General features: G+C 47.7%; 1 protein-coding gene across 1 annotated transcript in view; it reads left to right on the top strand.

Moving 5' to 3' along the window:
* The window catches only part of GRIK4 (glutamate ionotropic receptor kainate type subunit 4), a 182379-nt gene that overhangs the window by 95154 nt on the left and 65972 nt on the right, over positions 1–21253 (top strand). Inside the window, 1 exon segment of the mRNA XM_051812219.1 lies at positions 15425–15589. Within this exon segment, the coding sequence (XP_051668179.1) occupies positions 15425–15589 (165 nt within the window).

Genomic DNA, 21253 nt, shown 5'->3' with positions numbered 1-21253 from the left:
CCTCCTGCTCTCCTCCTGAGCAGTGGCTGGGAAGGTGATTTTTATCAGTGCAAACCATCAGAGCACAGCGCTGGGAAAATGCAGGAGAGCTTTATGTGTTCTCTTGAAAACCACGTTAACGTGACAGTTTTAAATAAAATAAAGGAACAGGGCTGGAGGTGAGAAAAAGCACATATATAATTTCTCAGTTACTGCTCCCAAAGCTTTTTTCAAGTTGAGTGTTTTCCCCTCTGATGTGTGAAATCTGAATCTGAATCCAGGCTTTCTCTGCTCCCTCCCTGTTGACCTCGTCAGAAACGCTGAATGCAAGAGAAAAAAAAAAAAAAGAACAATAAATTGCTTTATGTACCTCCAGACAGGCAAACCCTGCACTTACCCTCACAGAGAGCCTTTCCCATCTGTTACCTCGCTGGGCTGCCTCCAGGTTACCTCAACAAGAGAACCTAATTGAGGCAATGTCGTGTCAGGAGAGAATGATACATCCATTCTCACACAATCACTTCTGTAACCTGCTTCACTTTTTAGCAGAACTACACTGGGCTTCGTGTCTTGCAAGGTTTTGTTGTTTTTTTTTCCCCCCCTGTCATCTTTCCAATAATAATCTCCTTTCATAGTATTTTTCATTCACACACAGGCAAACACTTTTGTGTTGTCACTGCCACACAACCCAAAGTGACTGTCCTCTGCGTGGCCACGTGTGCTGGTGCATAATGAGGGAGAATCTGCTGTTGGAGCAGATGAAGTGTGTGTGAGAACAGAAGGATTATCCCCTTGCAGGGAGATGACACGAGGGGACTAATGGGAGGGTTTTAACAGCAGTCAGAGACTTAACGGGCTGTGAGCGTTCCCTTCCTGTCATTATAGCTCCAGGTAGGGAGCTGGTGTGTGTTCAAAAGTTGTTCCTGAGCCTGTCCTGAGCGTGTTCTGCTCTCTTGATGGCTGGGGCTGAACCTCTGTGGGTTTGAAGCACCTTTGTAGCACAGGAAGCGTTGCTGGTTAATTCGGCTGCCTCGGTTCGCTCGCTGCCTTTGGAGGCACAGACAGGCTTTTAAATGGATGAAAGTGTTTTAAAATGGATAACTGGTGTTTTAGAACTAGAGAGCTTGCCTGCAGAATGGGTCACAGGTGGTGCTGGGGTGTAGATGAAACTCTCCTGGCAGCTCAGTCCTGGCAAGGAGCAGAAAACAGGAGGGTTTGGGGTGATGGTTTTGGTTGGGGGTTCCTTCCATGCTATTCCTGGAGTATTCCAGGGAATCCCTTTGCAGCCAGGAGAGGATCTGTCCCAGACAGCCCAGCTCCTGCCTTTAGGTGGATTAAAGTGTTTTAAAATGGATAACTTTGGATAACTTGCCTGCAGAACAGGTCAGAGGTGGTGCTGGGGTGCAGATGGAACTCTCCCGGCAGCTCAGTCCCGGCGAGGAGCAGAAAACAGGAGCGTTTGGGGTGATGGTTTTGGTTGGGGGTTCCCTCCATGCTTTTCCCTGAGTATTCCAGGGAGTCCCTTTGCAGCCAGGAGGGGATGTGGCCCCCACAGCCCAGCCCAATCCATGCTCAGAGACCCTTCTGCCCCAAGAACTTTCTCACAGCACTTTTCATCCCGTTCCCGTCCCTCTCCCCCCTTCTCCCAGTCAATATTAACAACCAGCAGTGGGGTGGGAGTGGGAGCTGTGTTTATCCCGGGCGTGCCAGGCAGACAATGAACCTCATCCTGCCCAGATGGCACAGGCTCTCCTCCAAGCTGATAAACAGGGGCTGGTGCCATTGAAACGGGCCCAAACACAGGAGTTACAGTGCTAGTGTGGTGATTCCAGCGCCTCCAGTGACCATCTGGACACACCAACTGATTTCCTATTTGGATAATAAAGCCTCTCCTACGTCTCCAATATTAGCCATGTATGGGGATGCTAATTGATTTAATTGAGGCTCTCAATGCTGGGCTGTGGGCACTGCCAAGCTCTGCAGTGTGGAGGTACATGGTGGGTTTTGACGCCTGTTGGAGGGGAGGAAATTGGGGTGTGCCTGGGATTTGGGAAAGGGAGGGCTCTGGGAGGTTCTGGAGTCTGGATGGGGCAGCTGCTAAGCTCCCCTAAGCAAAAGGACACAACCTTGCTGCTCTTGGTAGGGCTGGAGTCTCGTTATCTTATCAGTTGATTTTAAACAAAACTTATCTTTTCGGGTTTTGTTTATACATGTACACACAGAGACAAGTATTAGAGTTTGGTTAGATTAAAAACAAACTCATGCCCAAGTGATTAATATCCTTTATTTTGCTAGTGGCATTTTGCAGTTTTGATCCTGAGCCGTGGTCCTGCACAGGTTCTCAAACACTGAAGAAAACCTGCACTGAGAGACTTCCAACGTAATGAGAGCCCTCTCTGCACCTTAAACAAACTCTTTGCTGGGCTTGAGAAGTCTTAATTTTTCTTAAAAGACACAAGTTTTGGCCTAGGAGATATTGTGAGGGGGTTTTGTGCCAAAAAATTATCCCAGTCTGTCTCTTCCCCTCCCCCTTTCTATGACCTTTTTCTAGTAAACAAACAAAAACAACAAAAAAGCAAACCCACAACCTTGCAGCAAAGTTGTCCCCCTAAAGAAGTGGCAAAAAGTGACTTCTTGCAGCAGTGACATAATCAGAGCCAGTTGTATTAGAAATTATTCCCAGATAACCTCAGGCTATTACTTAGTGCTGAGTAATATTCCTGATTATTTATGTGCTTCATTATGTTAAGGATATGTAGTGGTGTTTCCTAGGAAAAGCATTTTACCTCTTCCACTGGAGCTTTTGCCACTCTTCAGGGAAATATTTTGGATTTTTTTTTTACCCTGTGCTTTCTCTTGTTTAAAATAGGAGGGATGGAGTGGATTTTGTTGCCTTAATTTCCTGTTGATTCTGCTCCATCCAGATTCCTCATTAACTGGTTAATCAGGAACATGGGAAACACAGCCAAGTGTTTTGGTGTTTTTTTTTTTTTTTGTGAAAGGCATGTTGGGTTTGGAGGGAGTAAAATAGAACAGCTCAGAGGAGGCACCTGCAAACCACCAAATTATTGGCCTGAAACCCTTTTATCCCAGTAGGCAGCTGATTGGGGAAGGGAAATGAATGATGGTTCCGGGAGCAGGGATGGGAATTCCAAAAGATGGGAGAGTTTTAAGTGTGTGGGTTTGACTGGGCTCCTGGGGGGGATCATGGGAACAGCAACAACAATCAGCTGGGGAGTTTATTCCATTTTTCCAAAGGGTGGAGGCTCCTCTCCTCTGGCTCCCACAGGACACTGCAGGAATCCTCTTCCCTGATGTCAGTGCCTTGTTAATTAGACTTGACAGATGATAATGAGGGAGAGGCTGGAACTGAGCAAGGGTAGAGGGAATGTCATCACTCCAGGGAGGGGGGGAGGAGAGAGCACAAAAGTCCAAGATGTCCAGGAGTTCCATGAGGTAGCTCAGGGGGATTAATCTTTGCCATTTCTGGTGCCAGAGGTGGGAAGTGCAGGGGAAGATCAGTAACCCTGAGGTGGGCAGCCTGTTTTTTTATCTTCAGTTCTCACTCATGGCTTGGTCCTCCTCTTAAACCATTAGTGAAAATGAGTTTTTTTTGGTTGGGGGATCCTCCTCTTTTGAGGGTGTTAAGGGGGAGAGAGCTCCCCTGAGCAAAGGGGGATGGGGAGAGAGAGGTGATGTGAGGATGATGAGTCTGGAAACTCAGCCCTTTTAAGCAGAATGCAGCACCATTTCCTGGAACTGTGGTCCTGTGCCCGTGTGCCTCATGCCTAATGCATAATTAGCCTTAATTAGCTTAATTAGTCTGGAAAACATTCTTTTTTGCCTTTGCTGGAAGGTCAGAGTGTCCTCCCCTTGCTGGTGGCCTTGGCAGAGTGGGCAGGACCCCAGCGATGCTGGCACTGCCCCACTGGAGGGGAGAGAGAGATTAGCTCCTTGGAATGGGTGAAATCCGTGGATTTTCCCCCCTCAGGGGCAGGGTTGGTGTCTGAACACCACTGCAGAGTTGGGCTGTGTCCATTTTCTGCCTCAGCTCCCCGTGAAATGCAGGTGACAGCACTTCTCTCACTGCTGAGAGGCGGTGGCAGAGTTTCAAAGAGTCCTGTGCAGACAGTTGAGAGCTGCAGTCTCAGCTGAATGTGTAAGGAGAAGAAGAGTCTTGTTTCTCCTCATCAAATCACACAGAAGTGGTGCCTGGCAGTCACATTTGGGCTCAAAGGAGGATGCTGTGTGCCAGAGGCAACGTTTTCCCTGCGCTCCCAACCTGCCCGGGCACCCGGCTCTGTCACCTCAGGATGAGTTGGGAATCCCTCTTCAGCAGAGTCACCCTGTGATCCTCCCTGCAAGGCTTCAGGGAAGGCAGAAACCCTCCCATCACAGCCCCTTCTGATGTGTGTCTCCTGATTGCGGGAGACACAATTTTTTGGGGGGTGTGTGTGTTTTTTTTTTTCTGTGTATTTTTTTTTTTCTTGTAATTACCAGGAAACTGCCTGAAAAAAATGCTTTTTTCTCACTGGCAGGAGCACAACACCCACTGATGAGTTGGGGGAGGAAGAGCTCCTATTTAACTGAAAAGGATAGATATTGGGGGAAAGGAAGGGGAAGAATAGCTGCCAGAGAGTTGTGGGATGAATGAGATTTGTTTAAAGACACATTAGAAGATTAATGCTGGAAGTTAAAGCATGAAAGCAGCGGGGCCTAAGTGTGGTATTAATGGAACCCATTTTCATTGTCATCTCCTGCAGGAACTCTTTGGAAGTACAGGAGGGGGAAAATCACTTTACAATAATAACTGTTATTTATATAAGAGAACAGCATTGGATGTATCAAAATGTGAGGTTTCAAGGTAATAACTGGACCCTCACAATCATTGTTATCCATTTAAGAGACAATTCTGTGACGGGGAAGAGATGGAGGAAATAGCCCCAGTCCTGCGACCGACCCTAAATGAAGTTTATTTTATTACTGTTGTTATTAGTCTGTTCCCAATCTGGTAAGATTGTGTTAGGAAAAAGGGAGAAGACTGGAGGAGATGAAGGAGCTGGTAATCATCCTTGCAGAATTTTCTGGGGCCATTTGATGGGCTCATCAGAGACTTGGGGCCCTGTCTCCAGAGTGTCCCTCCACTGTGGCAGGAAATCTGCCTTGCACAAAGCTCTTTTGCAGGAATCAGGAGAGATTCATGAATGATTCATGAGGAGGGGTTGGGGGCAGCCAGGGAAAGGATGATAATAATATTCTCCATGTGTCAAAATATAACAATAATTTGACCGGCTCTAATTTTTAATAACCACGGGGTTTGGGAGCAGATGTGATGGATGAGCTGGAGCAGACCAGGGTCTCCCAAGCTGGCTTTTCACTTCAGAGCAACGAGGCCATTCTCTGAAATATTAGAGCTGTGGAAAAACCTCTGGGGCTGTGGGAGGAAGGAGCAGAAAGCTGAAAAAGAGGGGAGAAAGGGTCTGTCCCGTTTTCATAATTCCAATTAGAGTAAGTGGTAGACCTGAGCCTCAATTCATCCTGGTTCAGAGCAGGGCCTGAGTGGGAATTTTATCTTTAAACCTCAAGTTTCATGGAATGAAGCTTTTCATACAGGCCAGGGCTTTTTCCCCTTTAGCTCTTGAGGATGGAGATTCAGAGTGAGCAGAGAGGGGTGGCCAGGGCTGGGCAGGTTTGGGGCTTGGATGGTTTGCTGTCCCAGAGGTGGCCCTGGAAGAGGCTGGGGAGGATGATAAAGCAGCCCTGTTTCTCCAGGCACGTTCTTCTGGCTGGGATAATGAAAAAGAATTGGATCCTTGAGGGCAGCTGACACAGCTTGCTGCCTCCAAGATGTTCTCAGTGCTGTGTTAAGGCATCTTTTATAGGCTTGGAGAAGCAGTGGGAACGTGGGGCTGCCTGGGGCTGCCAACCCTGGCTCTTCATGAGGCAGCAGCCCCTGGACCACCCACTGGAATACAAGCTGCTTCCAGCCTCCTCACAGTGGGAAAGAGCCTTGGAAAGACCCCTTGTCCCCCTCCCTGGGCTGTGCTTAGGCTTGAAGTGTCAGAGCACCTGTGGCTGCATTCAGCTCCTGCAGGTATCCTCCTTTAGGTGGCTGAAAGCAGGATTTAATGATGTGAACCATGACTTCAATTAATCAGTGTAAACGTTGCTTATTTATAACATAAACCAGAGCCTATGGACAGCTCTGTTGTTTAATTAAGCTTATCACTGGGAGCCTGATCCAGTTTCGTGCTGCATTAATGTCACTAATTCAGTGTCCCCTCTAGGAAGCTTCCTCTCAGACTGCAGGAGATGTCTTTCCCTGCACTCAGCCTGGCTGGCTCTGCTGTGTCTCATTCCTCACCCAGTGTTGGGACTGATTCCTCCCCAGCTCTGATCCCACCAGCTCTTCCATCACTCTTAACATCCCAGGAGTCTGGAATAGCTTTTCCTTTGGGTTTCTTCACCCTTGTTCACTGAGGGGTTTTTGTGTCTGATTTAATTCACTCTCTGCAGCCGAGCTTTTTCTTTTTCCTCGCCTTCCCCTTTCCTTTCTTGCTCTTCACTTGCCCTTTTCTGTCTCTGTGTGGCGTGTTTAAAAACTTCTCCAGATGTAGGAGAATCCGTAATGAGCTCCCAAAGCTGAAAGCAAAAGCCATTTGCCTAAAAGTTTGCTCTTTACCTGCACAGAAGAGCCTTGTGCTAGAAACCTTGTGCTGCTAGATTCCTTGGGAAAACTTTTAAGGATTTTGTGGTTGTTTTCTGCTGTGCCAAGGACTCTCCAGGCAATGTTTGACACCCCACTTAGGGACGGTCTCCAGAGGGTGCTGAGACAAATTGCTTCGAGCGAGGATGTTTCTGTGCATCACTTCAGTCACTTTAGGTCTCTGTAGATCCTTTCTCTCAAAAAGTCATCTAAGAACAAAGTGGGGCTGCTTTTCTTTCTGAACAAGTGTAAAAAGTATACTGGGATTAGATGAATTAGCTCTGTGCTGCTAAGATGGATAGAAAGGGAGGGAAAACCGTGTCAGAGCCCAGGGAAAAGAAAATTGCTGTTTTGCTTTCCCATCCAGAAGTCAGGGAAGAAGTCATCAGGGGAGAAGATTTGCAGTGGGCAGAGCATACTAAAGAGGGAAGGCAGGAAGACATTAAAGTAACCTATTAAATTGCTGAAGGCTGAGAGGCAAAAAATAAATAAATACAGGCTGTGTAGATTGATCGATATTGGATCTGAAGGGCTTCCACATCTGGTGTGGCAGCTCTTTAGCATCTCATTTCAGTGTGACTCAGCAGGAAAAGTTGTTTGTTCTACCAGTAAAACAGGGATGAAAATAGTCCTGAGGCACATCAGCCAAGGGCTGGAGTGTCTTTTATAATCGGATCAAACTCTCTCATGTGCTTTAATACATCTGGATCCTCTGCTACAGGGGTGGGGCTTCCAATGTCACCTTTTCCCACCCTTGTTCATCTTCTACTCAGCTTTGCTGTGATCACCTCCTGCTCTTGGGCTGTGCTACCTTCCCTTGCACATCTGTACACCAACATCTGGGGGTAGGGAGGAGGGAGATGTTGGCAGTGGGGTTTCCTGTGGAGCACAGGGAGCAGAGGCTTTAAAAGGCAGCTTGATAGGGACAAATTATTCCCTGATTTGCTCTGAATTGCCCTCAGAAGGTCCTGACCCTCTCTGCTGTGAGGGTGGTGGGGCCTTGGCACAGGTTGCCCAGAGAATCTGTGGCTGCCCCATCCCTGGAAGTGTCCAAGGCCAGGTTGGAGCAGCCTGGGCTAGTGGAAGGTGTCCCTGAGTGGCAGGTTTTGTACTGAGATGAGCTTTAAGGTCTCTTCCCACCCAAAGGTTCCAAACACAGTTTGATTCTTCCACCCCCACTGTGCCCATCCTTGCAGCATTGACCCATTCATCTTCATCCTTATTTCTTTTAACATGCTGCTGCTTCTGGGGGTTCCCATCTCCCAAAAGATCCGTAAACAGCGCTCACTTTGTCTTCCTGATGCACTTGAATGCCTGGAGATTGAAGCACAAGTGTCAGGTTTTGTTGGCAGTGAGTAGAAACACTGAGGTCCTGCAAGGGTTTCTGGAGTCTCTTGGCATATTAAATCTGTTTATTTGCCACGTGGTCCTGGAAAGCCTTGAGGAGCTGCTTTTATCTCTTCATGCCTCCGTTCTTCATTCATCACAGGAGAAAGACAAATGAGAGGTGAAATGATTTTTCAATCTCATCTCTTCAAAGGAATTGTCATATCTGCTATCTACATCCAGCATGGTCGGTCCTTGTCCTTGGATCCATCTTCCAGAGCTTTGTGACAGCAGCAGTGGCCACTGATTTGTGACACCATTAGAGCCAGGGCAAAATGTCTCTGAGCTCTCCATATTAATGAAAGCAAAGCCCTAAATCCCTCAGCACAGCAGCTTTTCCCCCCTTCTCACCCTGGCACTGGGGATGTGTCCAAGGCTGTTTGCTGCCTGTGCAGGAATTAATCAGCTGGCTGGGGAAAGCCTGGACATGGGGCCTGGCAATTCCCTCCTCTGGAATTTGGGCTAAGCTGTGCATCCCTGGGGTTTGCCAGCCTGGAAAGAGTTAAGAAGGAAATTGTCACTAAAGCTCCACTTACATAAATGGGAATTCAGTGACTTTAGGGAGACCCTGAATTCCTTTGATCCTGTAACATGCTGTCTGATCCTCAGCGGGGCGAGAGGAAACAGCCTCAGGTTGAGCCAGGGGAGGTCTAGATGAGAAAAATTTCATCCTGGAAAGGGTTGTCAGGAGTTGGAACAGGTTGCCCAGGGCAGTGGAGGAGTCACCATCCCTGGAAGTGTTCCAAAAACCTGTGGCTGTGGCACCTGAGGACGTGGTTTAGTGATGAGCAGGTGATGGTTGGAGGTCTTTTCCATCCTTAACAATTCTGTGATCAGAAGGAGGTTCAAGAACTGGTTCCCTCTGCAGGAGGCAAAGTGCCAGGCCTGGGAATGTTCCTCTGGTTAAATCCTTGTCAGTCAGTAAACCCCAGAGTGTTGTGTGTGTGCTGGAACAGCCTTGGCTGCCACTGAAACGCAGCCCCCTCTGCAGATGGTGTCGTTTTTGTGGTGCCTTAGGTACAGAACAAGCTTTTTGTGGGTATCCTCTGGCATCTGGGGCTCTGCAGCAGCTTCTTTTCCTGCTTCCCCGTTCCATGGAATGCTCTTTCCCTCATCAGTGCCTCTGCCTGCTCTCCCACACCGAGTCCCACAGCTGCATTATGAATTGCCATCTCTCAAATCCATGATTAGCACTATAAATCCTCATGGACTTCCCCATTTGTTTTTTGGCTTTTTTTGTTTTTTTTTCCCCACCTTAGCTTAGAATTTTACACATTGTTTCTCCCCTCCTCATTCTTTTTTGCTTGCCTGCAAGTGGCACTTGGGGTTTGTGTGGTTATTTTTCTTGTATTTATACTCTCCACTGACTTAATTAAGTTCTTGCCTGTTTCTTGGCCTTGCCAAGTTTATTGGCCCCACCAGGGCTTCCCAGTGCTCTCTTCCTAAAAACCACAGCTGCTGCCAATCACCTGAGACCGTGAAAATGGGCAGAAAAAAAAACTTCTTTTTGAAACTCGACATTATGGGAACAAAAGACAGACAGGAGAATAATCTTCCCGACTTCTCTCGGTGTTTTCAGGCTGGTTTCCTAAAAAAAAGAATAAGATTTAGGCACTGAGCCTGACCTTGTGGGGATGGGGGTGTCCAGGCAGTTAGTTTGAATTTTTGGCAAGCTGAGGTCCAGTTTGACAGATGGGCTTTGCAAAGATGCTGAAAATCCGTATCACAGAGCGCTGGTGTGGATTGCTCCCACTGGGAGAAAAGTTTCAGCCAGGGGAGGAAAAAAAAGTATAAATCCCATCCCACCATGTGCAGAAACAAGCTCCTGGTGCCTGGAATTGCCTGTTTTCTTGCTGGAGAGTTTCTGAGAGCCCAAGGAGGGCTGATGGTACCAACATTCCTGGGTGGTGTCTGTGGTTCTGGAGTGAGAGGTTTCCTGCCGTGCCTTCCTGTCGTTCCACTCTCACCTCCTTCCCCTTCTGGCCACAAAACCCAGCCCACATTTCAGGGCAGGGCTTTGTGGGCACGCAGGGGATCCCTTTGTGTCCATCCTTCCAGACTGTCCTTTCTTTCAGAGCCAGAATCACATTCCCTGACCTTACACCTCGGGAAGGCTAAATCCCTCATTCCTCCTTGTCCCTGCTTTTCTCTCCTCGTTGTTGGGATGTCTCTTGGCAGGCTTTTCAGGGGATTTAGTGGGACTTACCTGGTCACAAACACATTATTTGAATACCCAGATCAGGACCTGAAGCCTGGCTTTGGAAATCCAGAGGAATTTCCCTGTTAGAAGACCTCAGTTTCCTGCCCTGCTTGTGTCCAAGAGGATGTTTTCAGGTTGCTCTGGATGGGGCATTTCCATTCCAAAGACTTTTCTGATCCCTTTGGGCTCTTTTGCTTCTGTCTCCATGTAAAGTTTGTTTGCTGCTGCCTCGGAGTGGGATTTATATTTGGAAAAGCAGGTGAGGTGAGGAGCCTGGCAGGGCTTTCACCTGACCCAGGGGGATGATGTTTGCTGGGATGCAGAGGCTTTGCATCCCAGCACTGTGACAGGCCCAGCATGATGGACAAGTCATCGCCTTCATTCCCTTTTTTTTTTTTTTTTTCCTGGAAACTCCAGGTCTCAGAGAATGTAATTCTGATTTTATGTACACAGAGCAGTTAATAAAGAAGATAAAAGAGAGATTGTGTTTCAAGCAGTGCAAACTAAAGCCCTGAGCTGTTTTTATCACATCTGCCCTTCTCTCTCTCTCCCCTGAATTCACTCTCTCTGGATAACAGAAATGAGAGGGAAGCTCCATTTAAATGCAGATTTCCCATGTTGGCCAAGAGCAACAAATAGCCCTGTGCTGCACCGATCACACAAACATTATCAGGTCTCTTTGTGAAGGAGGTTTGATGTTTTCAGATTTTCCTTTTCCTTGATGAGATCCTCTTCCCTCTCAGAGTAATAGCGCCTTGACGACTTTTTATTTTATTTTTAAGCAGCACTTCAGAGGTTATAATGGAAACACAACCCCACCTGTTCCTCCACTGGAGCTCCACTTGACAGCCCTGTAATGAGGAACTGTGCAAATTCCTTCTCCTCTGCTGTATTGACAGCCTGAAGGGTTGATACCGTATTCAGCAGAGGGGAAAAGGACAAAATAAGGCAATTTTGCAACAATTTTTTAATCACCTGCCCCCGCAGCCTCGTGGTTTTGGGGGCAGTTTGGGGTTCATGATGTGAGGAGGGTCTCCAGTGGTGCAGGATATGCAGGTGGCTGAGGAAGAGGAAAAGGAGGAAGGGGAGATGTGGGGGTCAGGTTGGACATCAGGAGGAATTTCCTCATGGGAAGGGTTTTTGGGCATTGGAAGGGGCTGCCCAGGGAGGTTTGGAGTGCCCACCCCTGGAGGTGTTCAGGGAATGACTGGATGTGGCACTCAGTGCTCTGGGCTGGGGGACAAGGTGGGGATGGGTCCCAGGGGGGACTCGATGATCCTGGAGGGCTTTTCCAACCTTGATGATTCCATGAGCGTGTTTACAGGATAAATCAGAAGAGGTTGTAGATGTGCTCTTAACCTGTCACCTGAGAAATATTGCAGACAGCTTTATATCTTTTTAACTTGGAGGGACAGGTTACAAACAGTGAAATATGTTTAGTAAGCCAGTGCTTTGCCAAATCTGCATCTTCAAGAGATGCCTTGAGATGGAAACTGTGTTTCTGAGTATGACTTCACATCTCAAAGGTATGAAAAGCATCTGAAAAAAACGTAAATAAAAAATGATACTGTTAACAGGGAAAGGTCAGCTGAGCACAGTTTGTTGTAGCAGTGTCTAAATCTCCTGCTAGCATCTGTTCCTTGTTATTGTTATAAAAATGTTATTTCATTAGATCCTGCTTGAATCATGAATTAAGGGGTGATGTTGCAGCAAAACCTGCAGTGGGATGAGGCTTGTCAGGGTGCATCAATTCCTGCCTCCTCATCCCCCCCAGGCTGGGAATGGTGGAGTTTGAGGATGACACGTCTCTGGGAAGCTCCTTGTCCAGCTCCTGTCTGGACAAAGCACTCACAGGGATGCCTCACACTCTGTTTTGGCAGGGCAGGGCTTAGGCTGAGTGCTTTCACACACACATCTCATCACAGGGCATCAATTCCTGCCTCCTCATCCCCCCCCTCTGAGGGCTGGAAGATCCCTGAGCTGAAGGCTGTCTGTAGAAGAGTCATTGAAATCTGATTTTCCCATCCCCTTGCATTTCTTTGCCTATCAATAATGGTTCTTGCTGTTAAATACCTGGTTCTTGCTGTTAAATCATTAAGTCTGAGTGTTGCATTTGAAATGTGGGTTTGATAGAAATTTAAACTTCGTCGCTTGAATATTGATGAACTACAACCCAGCTGCTCTCTCTGCATTTCCAGGGGGATAAACTCTTCTGGCTTGGTGCCTCTCAGGTTTATGGGTTTGGTGTTAAGTGTAAGGAAAACCTGGGCATATTGACTAGAAAGATAATTATTACTGTCTGAAGGATTTTTATCTGTCAAGATGGGAACATCCCCTGGGAAAAGATGTTTCCAGCCAATTATTGCAGAGGAAAACTCAGCCTGTGCCAGTCCTTGGTGGCTTCACTTGAATTGTTTGACTCTCAGTCCCTGGGAAATCCTGAGCAGCCGAGTTGGGCATCACAGATCCAGGTGCTCCTGGCTCCCTCTGGAATGTTTTCCTCATAATTCACAGAGAAGTTGTCTAGACCAGAGACATTTATCATGATTGGGAAGACAGGAGTGATTTTTGAGGGCAACAAAGTTCAAAGACTTTGCTGTAAGTCTTCAGGATTAAAGATTTACTTGATGCATCTTCCCATATTTAATAGACAGGAGGAGATGAAAGGGAATTTCTAGAAAGATTTCCGTTCATACTTAATGATGCCACTGTGAGATGAGCTTTGGCACCGTGTCCCAAGACATGAAGTTTTAAAACCAACCTTTTTTTAAACATTAAATGACCTTTTTTTCATGCTCTAGCTTTAATAAATAAAGATTAGCTCAGCCTCATTACCTGCTCGGTCCTGAGGGCTGGTTTAATATTTAGTAAAAGTAACCAAAGTGTCCCAAAATGCAAGGGAGCACATTTTGCTGGTTTTCTATCACAAGTCCCAAAGTTCAAATTCAATCAGAGCTGAGTAAAGAAGAGGGTTTACTGTTGTTATTTTTTTTTTTGAGGTTTTATTTTTTTTTCCCTCACCTGTAGGGAATTTTTCGAGATTTCCAAAAAATAAGAATGGAAAATGCCATCCTGAATAGACACAGAGAAAAACAAACCTTTTTTTTGGTCTAGGTGGCCTGGGGAAATAATTCAAAATGCTTTGGTTTCGACTGTTTTATATTTCAAATGTCTTTAACTGCACATTAGTGGAAGTGGGTTTTGTTTGAAAACTGGCAATTAGGAATATACTCGAAAACATTTCCCAATTTAGCGATTTTGAAGCTTTTAAATTAGAAACTTAATGAATCTCAGAATGCTGACACACACTCCCCTCACCACTGATCTTTAATTTTGCTGTGTCAGCACCTGAACACCACCAGCATTTTTGGGATGTTCATCACATTCCAGCACACGGATTTACCCTTTCCTGGGAGCAGGGCTGGAGGGAAAAAGTTTTGTCTGCGAGAACTTTCTTCTCTGCTGCTTCTTTCCTGAAGAAGTGGAGTTTTAGCTGCTTGTTGGGACACGTTATTCTCCCAGACATCTGTGTATAGTGCACCACAAGTGTTGCTGTGGGGTTCTTTATCAGTGCTTACTTAATTCAGCTCCCACAAAAGCCAAAAATCTAGGAAGAGAAGGAATTTTTTGAGTATCCTCGGGATATAAAGTAAATCAGGATAGTGTGGAGCACTTCTCCTTCACCAGTGGATTCCACTGCTGAGGCTGGGGCAGGACTGGGACACAGGGATGCTCTGCAGTTTTGTCAGGAGACAAAAGATTCCAGTGGGATGAGCAGAGCAAGGCTGGGAAAAGAGCCCTGAAACGTGGTGTGAGTTGGTTGTTGACACTGGGCTGTGCTTTGAGCTTTGGGGTTGGGTCAAAGTGAGTCTCAGGGGCAGGAAAGCCAAAATAAAAGGAGCCTGGACCTGAGACAGGAGTGTTGGTGGCACTGGAGGGTGATGGGGAGCAGTGAGGACCTTCCAGACACAAACCAGCCCTCTGAGGGCTGTTCTCTGTCCCACCTCCAGCACAACATCTCTGTGCTTCTCTGCCAGGTACCCCAGTGAGTTCTGTCCTTGAACAGTGGCTGTCCTGCCAGCCCTTGCTCTTAGAACTCAGGATACCTCCAATTTAGGACTGATTTCAGTTATTCCAGGCATTATTTCAGGTTTCAGCTGATTTTCCTTCTAAGAAAAACCCCAAGCCAAATGTGCTGCAGCCCAATGCCACGTTCCAAAGCTTCCCCAGGGCTGCTGCCCTGAGTTCCCCATTTCCCTGCCACACAGCCCAGCAGAGCCCCACTAATCCCTGCCCTGCTCACCTGCCTGCTCCAGCCCCTGAGCAGTTCTGGATGGCATCACTCCCTTTGGAGTGATTTTTTGGGAAGGGGAGATAAGCCTTGCTACTTTTTTTAATGTACACAACAAACAACAGCTCTGCTCTTCCCCAGATCCAGTGGAATTGCTGTGTTCTGGGAGGAGACCCCCTGTTAGCAGGGACAGACCCGGGGGGGTGCAGACCTTGTGCCAGCTCATAACAAAATGCTCAACTCTGATTCCTTTTTGCCTTCCCTCAAGAAAACAAAAATAATACCCCTCACCCTCTCCCTGTGCCTAACACAGATTTGAGTGGGCAGCCCCAGGAGCTGAGTTCAAGAGTCAAGTGCTTTCTGTTTGAAAAATATTTGTCCCTCCCCACCCACGGCTGCCCACGTGCTTCCTGAAATATTCCAGCTATCAGCACCGGATCAACGCTTCACAGGAACCATCCAAGGCTATCTGGGGACGTTCCTCCTTTGTTGAGATGTGAGGCAGAGCCTGGATCTGGGTTCCTCAGGGCTGCACAGCTGGATGTGCCTCTCTGAGAGCCCGCGGGGTGGGTGCTGGGTGCCACCAGCACCCCGACAGTGTGGGTGGCTGTGCTGTGGCATTCCGACAGGTAGCACAGCCACTGCTGCAGAGATTCCACCACCCACCTGTCTGGCAAAAACCTTGGGAGGTGGGTGAAACAGCAGGAGAGGCCGTGTGGGAAGGAGGATGTGCCGAGTGTGGTGGTGAGAGGAGCAGCAGCGCTCGCGTGGAGATCCCGAGGGGATCGGGGGACGAGGGGGATGGGGACGTGCACAGAGCCCCTGCCGTGCCTAACCACTGCCAACCCCTTTGCTCCCACAGCTGCCATCCTGGATGACCCCATGGAGTGCAGCAGAGGGGAGAGGCTCTCCATCACCCTGGCCAAGAACCGCATCAACCGCGCGCCCGAGCGGGCGGGGAAGGCCAAGGTGGAGGTGGACATCTTCGAGCTGCTGCGGGACAGCGAGTACGAGACGGCAGAAACCAGTGAGTGCCTCTCCTGCAGCTGGGCCTGCCCCCCTTCCCCTCCCTGCCAGCTCACCAGAGGTGCCTGGCACACTTGCTGCAGAGGGAAATTGTGTGGCAGCCAACCGGGATAAACCCCCACCTCTCTGCTCCTCTCCTGCTCACACGGAGCAGTTTTCATTTGAGGGTGTAGCTTGGTGTGGTGAGGTGAGCCCAGGCGTGGACTTGAGAGGATCTGGGTCCCCAACAGGCTTTGCCACCGCTCAGCTCAGCGGTTTGGGACAAATTACTTCCTTTAATCTGTGTGTCAATAAACAGAGGCAGCGATACGGGGAGGTGCTGATCCTTTGTGAAGCACTTAATGGTGAGCAAATAAGAGACTCTCTGGGCAAGTTGGGTGCAATTAAGTTATTTTTAATTCCCCCTGGAATTCTGCGTGTCAGCAAACATGACAGCTCTTCCAGGGCTTGAGATTGGCAGCAGATTTATTTACACAAAGGGAAGTTTTTAAGTGATGTTTAAAAGCGTGTGGATTGAAAAAGAGCTAATTTTGAAAGAGCAGTAGATTTCCCATGTCACTTCCAAGTCCCTTAATGAAACAGTTCTCTATTAGAGTTGTTCCTCTGGATGCCCAATGTGTCAGCTCCGTGCTGATAGATAACAAGGAGATTGATGGTCAGTGTCCCACAGACCTTTTGGGAGCCTGAGTGAAAGGAGCCCAAAAGATCTATAATTGCTTCTTCCTATAAGAGTAAATATCCTTTGGAATAGGATAGCTTCCCTTCAGAATAATTTTTAAGCTGACCTTTAGAGTTCAAGGGAGGACTATAACTTTTTATTACCAGTTGCCTTGAAAAAGCTGGAGAAATCATTTTTAATAATAGGGATTTTAGACTCGTTTCCCAACGGTTCTGTGTTCCAGGACTGTGCAATCTGCAGGGTATCCCCAGAAAGTGTGGTGGTGTGTTGTGGCCTTGGGGCAGGCTGGTTTCCCACACAGTTTTGGTGTGTGCTCTGCAGAGCATTGAGCAGCCCTGTGGTACCCAGAGCTGCTCAGCAGTGACTCTGGGTAGCTGGAAGAACGGGCTCCGTGGGTCTGCGAGATCAGCACATCCTTCATTTCCTGAATTAGTGTTTGCATTATTTATAGAAGAGTTCAGTTAATAAAATGCGTCTCAGCAAGTACCTGGATGTCTATTTATAGAGCCTGTCACCCGTGAGGCAGCACAGATTAAAATCATCACAGGGGCTGTTTAAAGCAGCAATTCTCCACTGGTTTGGATCCCTCATCTCTCCTCTGTGTTCTTGGTCTTTCCCACCTGCCCAGGATTGTTGCACATCCTGCTTTGCCCTCATTTGGCACAGCTTTGGGGCACATCCAGTCTCCCTGTGCAGAAGGGATGGGGACAGCCTGGATTTCATGGAATCATAGGACCACAGGCTGGGTTGGGTTGGAAGGACCTTAAAGATTATCGAGTTCCAACCCCCCTGCCGTGGGCAGGGACACCTTTCACTAGCCCAGGTTGCTCCAAGCCCTGTCCAACCTGGCCTTGGACCCTTCCAGGGATGGGGCAGCCACAACTTCTCTGGGCAACCTGTGCCAGGGCCTCCCCACCCTCCCAGGGAAGAATTCCTTCCCAGTATCCCACCTAAACCTGCACTCTCTGTCAGTGGGAAGCCATTCCCCCTTGTCCTGTCACTCCAGGCCCTTGTCCAAAGTCCCTCTCCATCTTTCTTGTAGCTCCTTCAGGTCCTGGAAGGTCACAATTAGGTTACCTCAAAACTTCTCCAGGCTGATCAGTCCCAACTCTCTCAGCCTTTCCTCCCAGCAGAGCTGCTCCATCCCTCTGATCAACTTGGTGCCTCCTCTGGACTTGCTCCAGCAGCTCCTTCCCAGTACATTCCCAGTTTGCCCCTGGAAGTATCCCAGACCTCTCAACAGCCTCCTAGGAAATGACAAAATTCCTTGTTTACCTGAGCTTTCTGTGCAGGAAGGACCCAGGAAAAAAGGGTCTTAAAGGGCCCTCTGAAGTGGCATTTTGAGTTCCATTCCTGTTCCTTCCTCATGAATCTCCTGCATGGAGCAGCATTCCTGTTGTTTAACTCGGGGCTTGGCTGCCAAGTGACCCCCAGGGATGCCACAGGGATGGGGGGCAGGATTTCTGTCCCACTTGCACACCCATAACACTGCTTATTAATCTCTGCTGGGAGATTTTTTTCAAGCTGAGAATGAAATGTTCCACAAGAAATTGTTGATTGCAGCAAAAATGTTGTGTTTGGGGAGAATGTGGAAACAGGGTGAGTGAGGAAGAGGTACCTCCCATTTCCAGTTTGCACCTTTTTGGGTGATTTTCTTGTAAAAAAGTAGGAATTGGAGCAAACTTGATGTGGTTTTGGTGAGTTTTGCAGTGTGTTATTTGCCTTTTCTTCAGAGGGAAAAATGTCTGCAAGCATGTCTTTGAAAAGGGAAAAAATCTGGATTCTGCATGGCTCTGCTATTAATGTCACTGAAGTTATTCTTGATTTACACTGGCAGTGGAGGAGAATCAGATCCTCTGACTTAAATTTCAAGGGCTTTCATGCCTCTCAGATGCTTTAATACAGCTCTGATGTTTGTTATGACACATAATATTAATAAAAACTGTTTAGATGCTTTAACCTCTGACTGCAAAGCTGTTATACAGCTGTTTAATACTGTTCTCACATTTCACACCCTTTTGAGTCACTGTTAAATATCACAGCTCCATGTTTAGCTGACTGATTTAGGAATTACACCCCATCAGTGATATTCCATAAACAGTTAGTGCTTCAAGAGAAGGAGGAATTTTGGGGAGTTAGTTTTTTATTTTAGTGTTGCTTTTCTTTCCTTTTTCCTTCTGACTGGCTCACGATAGAGGGCCCCAAAAATCACAATTGCTGCAGCAGGTGAAATATGAGTCAGTTAATCACATTCATGCCTGGTTTCTATTTCAGCTTTAGATATGAATGAAGGCAAACATTGACTGCTCCTGTGTGAAACATCTGTGTTTGCAAGGAGTTTGCACTGAAAGGCTGTGGACAGAGCTTTTTTTTTTTGCTGTTACAAGGAAAACCTGTTCTCTCTTTGTGTTTGATGTTTCAGCTCCTTTCATGGGGATCCAAAATGACTTGTTTAATCGTGTCTTTATCTAAACCACCTCATTCCTTTTGATGTCCAGGGAGGGACAGATCTTCTACTTGTCCCCCTGTCCCCTATGGCCTCCTCAGCCTTTTAAGCATCTCTTTGTTGTGAATCCAGACATCCTGGGGCAGGTCAGGGGCTGGAGGATTTTAAATTTTTATTTATTCACGCCAAGATTTCAAAGTGCCTGATATGTCCTTTCAGTGGCAGTGGCTCAAATGTGCTGTTATATTACCTGTCCCACCATTTTTGTGGGATTTCACGTTTTAAGCCTGCTTTGGTTGTCATGGAATCACAGAATGGTTGGGGCTGGAAAGGGACCTTGAAGATCTTCCAGTTCCACCCCCTGCCCTGGGCAGGGACACCTTCCACTAGACCAGGTTGTGGGTTCCTTTTAGGAACTTTTAGGAAGCACAAAGGATGCTGCAGGGAGCAGTCTGGGAGTGCAGGATGAACCCTCTGGAACACCAGCTATTTATTTATTTATTTATGCACTTGGTGTTCCCTGTCTGAGATTCCCATCCTGACCAGTCCCTGCCACTCCAGATCCTCTGGCATGTTTTGCAATCATGGAAATGCTGAGGTAATTGCCAACCTTCCCTGCTCATTTATGCTCAATTAGAGCCAGGAATGTTCCTTGCATGCTGTTTGAAACCCTGGGATCAGGTGGCTGTGTGCAGGGAAGGGGATGCTGTGTCCTGCCCTGGGGGTGGATGCTCTCCCTGGAGAGGTTTCAGCCCTGCTTTGGACAGGGAAATGTTTGGGATCCCAGGAGGGGAAAGGCTCTCTCTGACCATGTCTGAGAGGCTGCACAGACATATGTAATGTCACAGTTACCTACTTGTTGTCTTGCTTTTCCATGTTCAAAAAATAGGCATGCGTTTCCACCTTCCTTTAAAAAATACCTTGTTGTTTCCTGAGTGTCCAGACCTGTTCTTAATTCCCAAATACACCCATGGAAACGATTAAACACAGCCCTTTCTTGTTTTTGTGGCAGCACAGCCCTGCTGCTACCAAAGGAGGGTCACTGAACACACACCTGAGCAGGGATGATCCCACACCCCATCCCAGGATTAAAGAGCTTCTTAATGTGATGCCTTTCCAATGTCCAGTGTTTCTTGAGGTCCTGAATTCTGGACAATGTAAAATTGGACACAAAGAGAAGTCTGCAGCAATCAAAAATGTGGCAGCCAGGTGGGGGGGAGTATGAAGGGATTGGAGGGGCAATATCCCATAATATGCCACTGTCTGTGGTTATACTCTCTGTGATTAGCAGGGATGAGGGGGTTTTTTTTTACAGGACCTACATTTCTACAACCCTCTTCTGAACCTGCAGTGCCCATGGCAGCAGCAAGGCTGAGCCTTTCCTCCCTGTGGAGACAAACAGCATCAGGAAACGTTCTGAAGTAGGAAATGAGCTTGGATTACACGGGAAGCTTCCCAAACGCGGTCAAAACCTTTGCCTCGGGCACCTCCACTTTGTTTCCATTCATTTTCCTTAGTTTTAGTGGATGTTTCCCCCTGGTAGTGACAAAAACCAGGTCTTTTTTCTTCTGGCAGTTGTTGCAACTCTGTTGCTATGGCTACTTAACCCACTTTTTGTTCTCCGTGCCGGGGATGAGGAGGAAAGCGCTCACCAAACTTTTCCCCTCCCTGTGCACCACAGAATTTTCCCTGGGAATTTTTGCCTTTACGACCTGTGGATAAAGGAGGGGGCTTGGAGCAGCTCCTTCCCCCTCCAGCTGTAGGGTTTGCTGGAGCTGAGAGGGGCTGCTGAGGCAGCAGGCAGGGTTTTCAAATCGCTGGTGCTCTTATTTAAAAGCGTCTTCTGAAGAGGTCTAAGTGCCTGTAAATTTTTAAGCACGGAGGGAAAGCAAGCACTGGATTCCTTTTGAAGATGCCACAGAAAAATATCACTGGTTCTGGAGGAGATTGAGCTGTTGCAGGGGGAGAGAGCACAGAAGGAAGGAAAATCCAAGAGGAGATGGTTGCATTTCATCAGCTGTAAGAAGTCAGAGCAATCAGTATGGACAGGGGCTGGGGAGGGTATGGAGCTCTGCCTTCAAAAGAGAGGTAAAACCTGTTCCCCAAAGGGAAAAACTAAATCAGATTTTGGCCTCATATTCCAGACATGAGGCTGTGGAGGCTTATGGAGTTTAAGGCCAGAGATCCCAGACTCCCAGAATGGTTTGGATTGGAAGGACCCTTAAAGCTCACCTTGTTCCACCCCCTGCCATGGGCAGGGACACCTTCCACTAGCCCAGGTTGTTCAGGGCTCCATCCAACCTGACCTTGGACACTTGCAGGGATGGGGCAGCCACAGCTTCTCTGGGTAACCTTGGGTAGCTGAAATCAGGCTGTAGAAGTTCACCTTCCAAACTCTGTGCTCCACCCCACAGCTCACTGCTCTGAAACCACCCCAAGCACAGTGTAGGCTCTCATTTCACATCCAGCCCTGATTTAAAGACTTCGAATTGATAAAAAACCTGCTCTGATCTGTGTTTCAGCCATTTTGATGATGAATT

This window comes from Manacus candei, unplaced genomic scaffold, assembly GCF_025592945.1.
Source record: "Manacus candei isolate 608988 ecotype Guabito, Panama unplaced genomic scaffold, ASM2559294v1 h1tg000086l, whole genome shotgun sequence".
In the NCBI taxonomy this organism is placed as follows: Eukaryota; Metazoa; Chordata; class Aves; order Passeriformes; family Pipridae; genus Manacus; species Manacus candei.
Note: the sequence above shows the minus strand (reverse complement) of the source record. Positions and strands in the feature narration are given on the sequence as shown.